The following is a 901-nucleotide window of genomic DNA, read 5'->3' on the forward strand; positions in this document are numbered from 1 at the left end:
CCTTTCACTCTTGCAACTGAGGTACATGTGTCTGTTGTTCCAGTGGCTGCTAGTGGGTCTATTAATACCACTATAGCTTTTTGGGGAGTTGAGCCTGTGGCGATGGAAGCAGTAACTGAGCCAGACATCTGAGATATTAGTGGCTGTAGCAGGGTTTTGTCCTCTATTCCAGCCTGTTCTGCACTGGGACCTGACAAAGGGTCCCTGACTGGTTTCCCTTCTGTCACCTTGAAGTCCACCAGGTCCTGCTGATCCACTGCAATAGGGTCCAGTTTCTTGAGTTCCTGAAAGCTGCTCACAGTTTTCTTGTTGTCAACAGGACTGTCAGGTGCAAATGTCTTGAGAGTTGAATTTACCAACTCCATATCCTTTGCATCAGTGAAAAGTGAAGCCGCCTTTCTCCTAACGTTCTTGCTGGCAGCAAATAACTGCCTGCTTTTGGATCCGTGTTGTTTGCCAGTCACTAGCATTTTAGGAGAGCTCTTAGTATAGTCCGCTTTGGTAGATCTGGAAGTTCTTCTTCTGGCATTGTTTGAACACATTCTACTTGTCCTGGTCCATTCTAGTTTTTTCTGTTTCTCAGTCTGTCGTCTATTAAAATCATGTATACATTTTTCACAGTTCATGAGGTGATGTTCTGGTTCCCAAGTGTCATCCTGTTTGTCATAACCTTTCCACCTAACCAAATACACTGTATTCCCATTTTTGTCTTGTCTTTTGTCAACAATTGTTTCAACCTCAAACTCCTGGGAAGCCATGAAGAAAGACACAGGGTTGGAGCAGTTGCTGTGCCAACTTTGTTTCAGTTGCCTCTCCACCTCGCCACTTCTTTCTGCCTCCAGTGCTTCACCAGGTTCTGCGTATGGATGAGTCCCTAGTGGAACAGCTTAGGCTTTGTCTC

General features: G+C 45.4%; 1 protein-coding gene across 1 annotated transcript; it reads right to left on the reverse strand.

Moving 5' to 3' along the window:
• Nucleotides 1–5: 5 nt before the first annotated feature.
• Nucleotides 6–882, reverse strand: LOC108544636 (testis-specific chromodomain protein Y 2-like; the record flags this gene model as incomplete). Its single annotated transcript, XM_017895865.1, has 1 exon — nucleotides 6–882. A coding segment is annotated over exon 1 (753 nt), but the record flags the coding sequence as incomplete, so codon positions are not given.
• Between the last annotated feature and the right edge of the window lie 19 nt (nucleotides 883–901).

Source organism: Rhinopithecus bieti, unplaced genomic scaffold (assembly GCF_001698545.2).
Source record: "Rhinopithecus bieti isolate Rb0 unplaced genomic scaffold, ASM169854v2 scaffold_28320, whole genome shotgun sequence".
NCBI classification, from domain to species: Eukaryota; Metazoa; Chordata; class Mammalia; order Primates; family Cercopithecidae; genus Rhinopithecus; species Rhinopithecus bieti.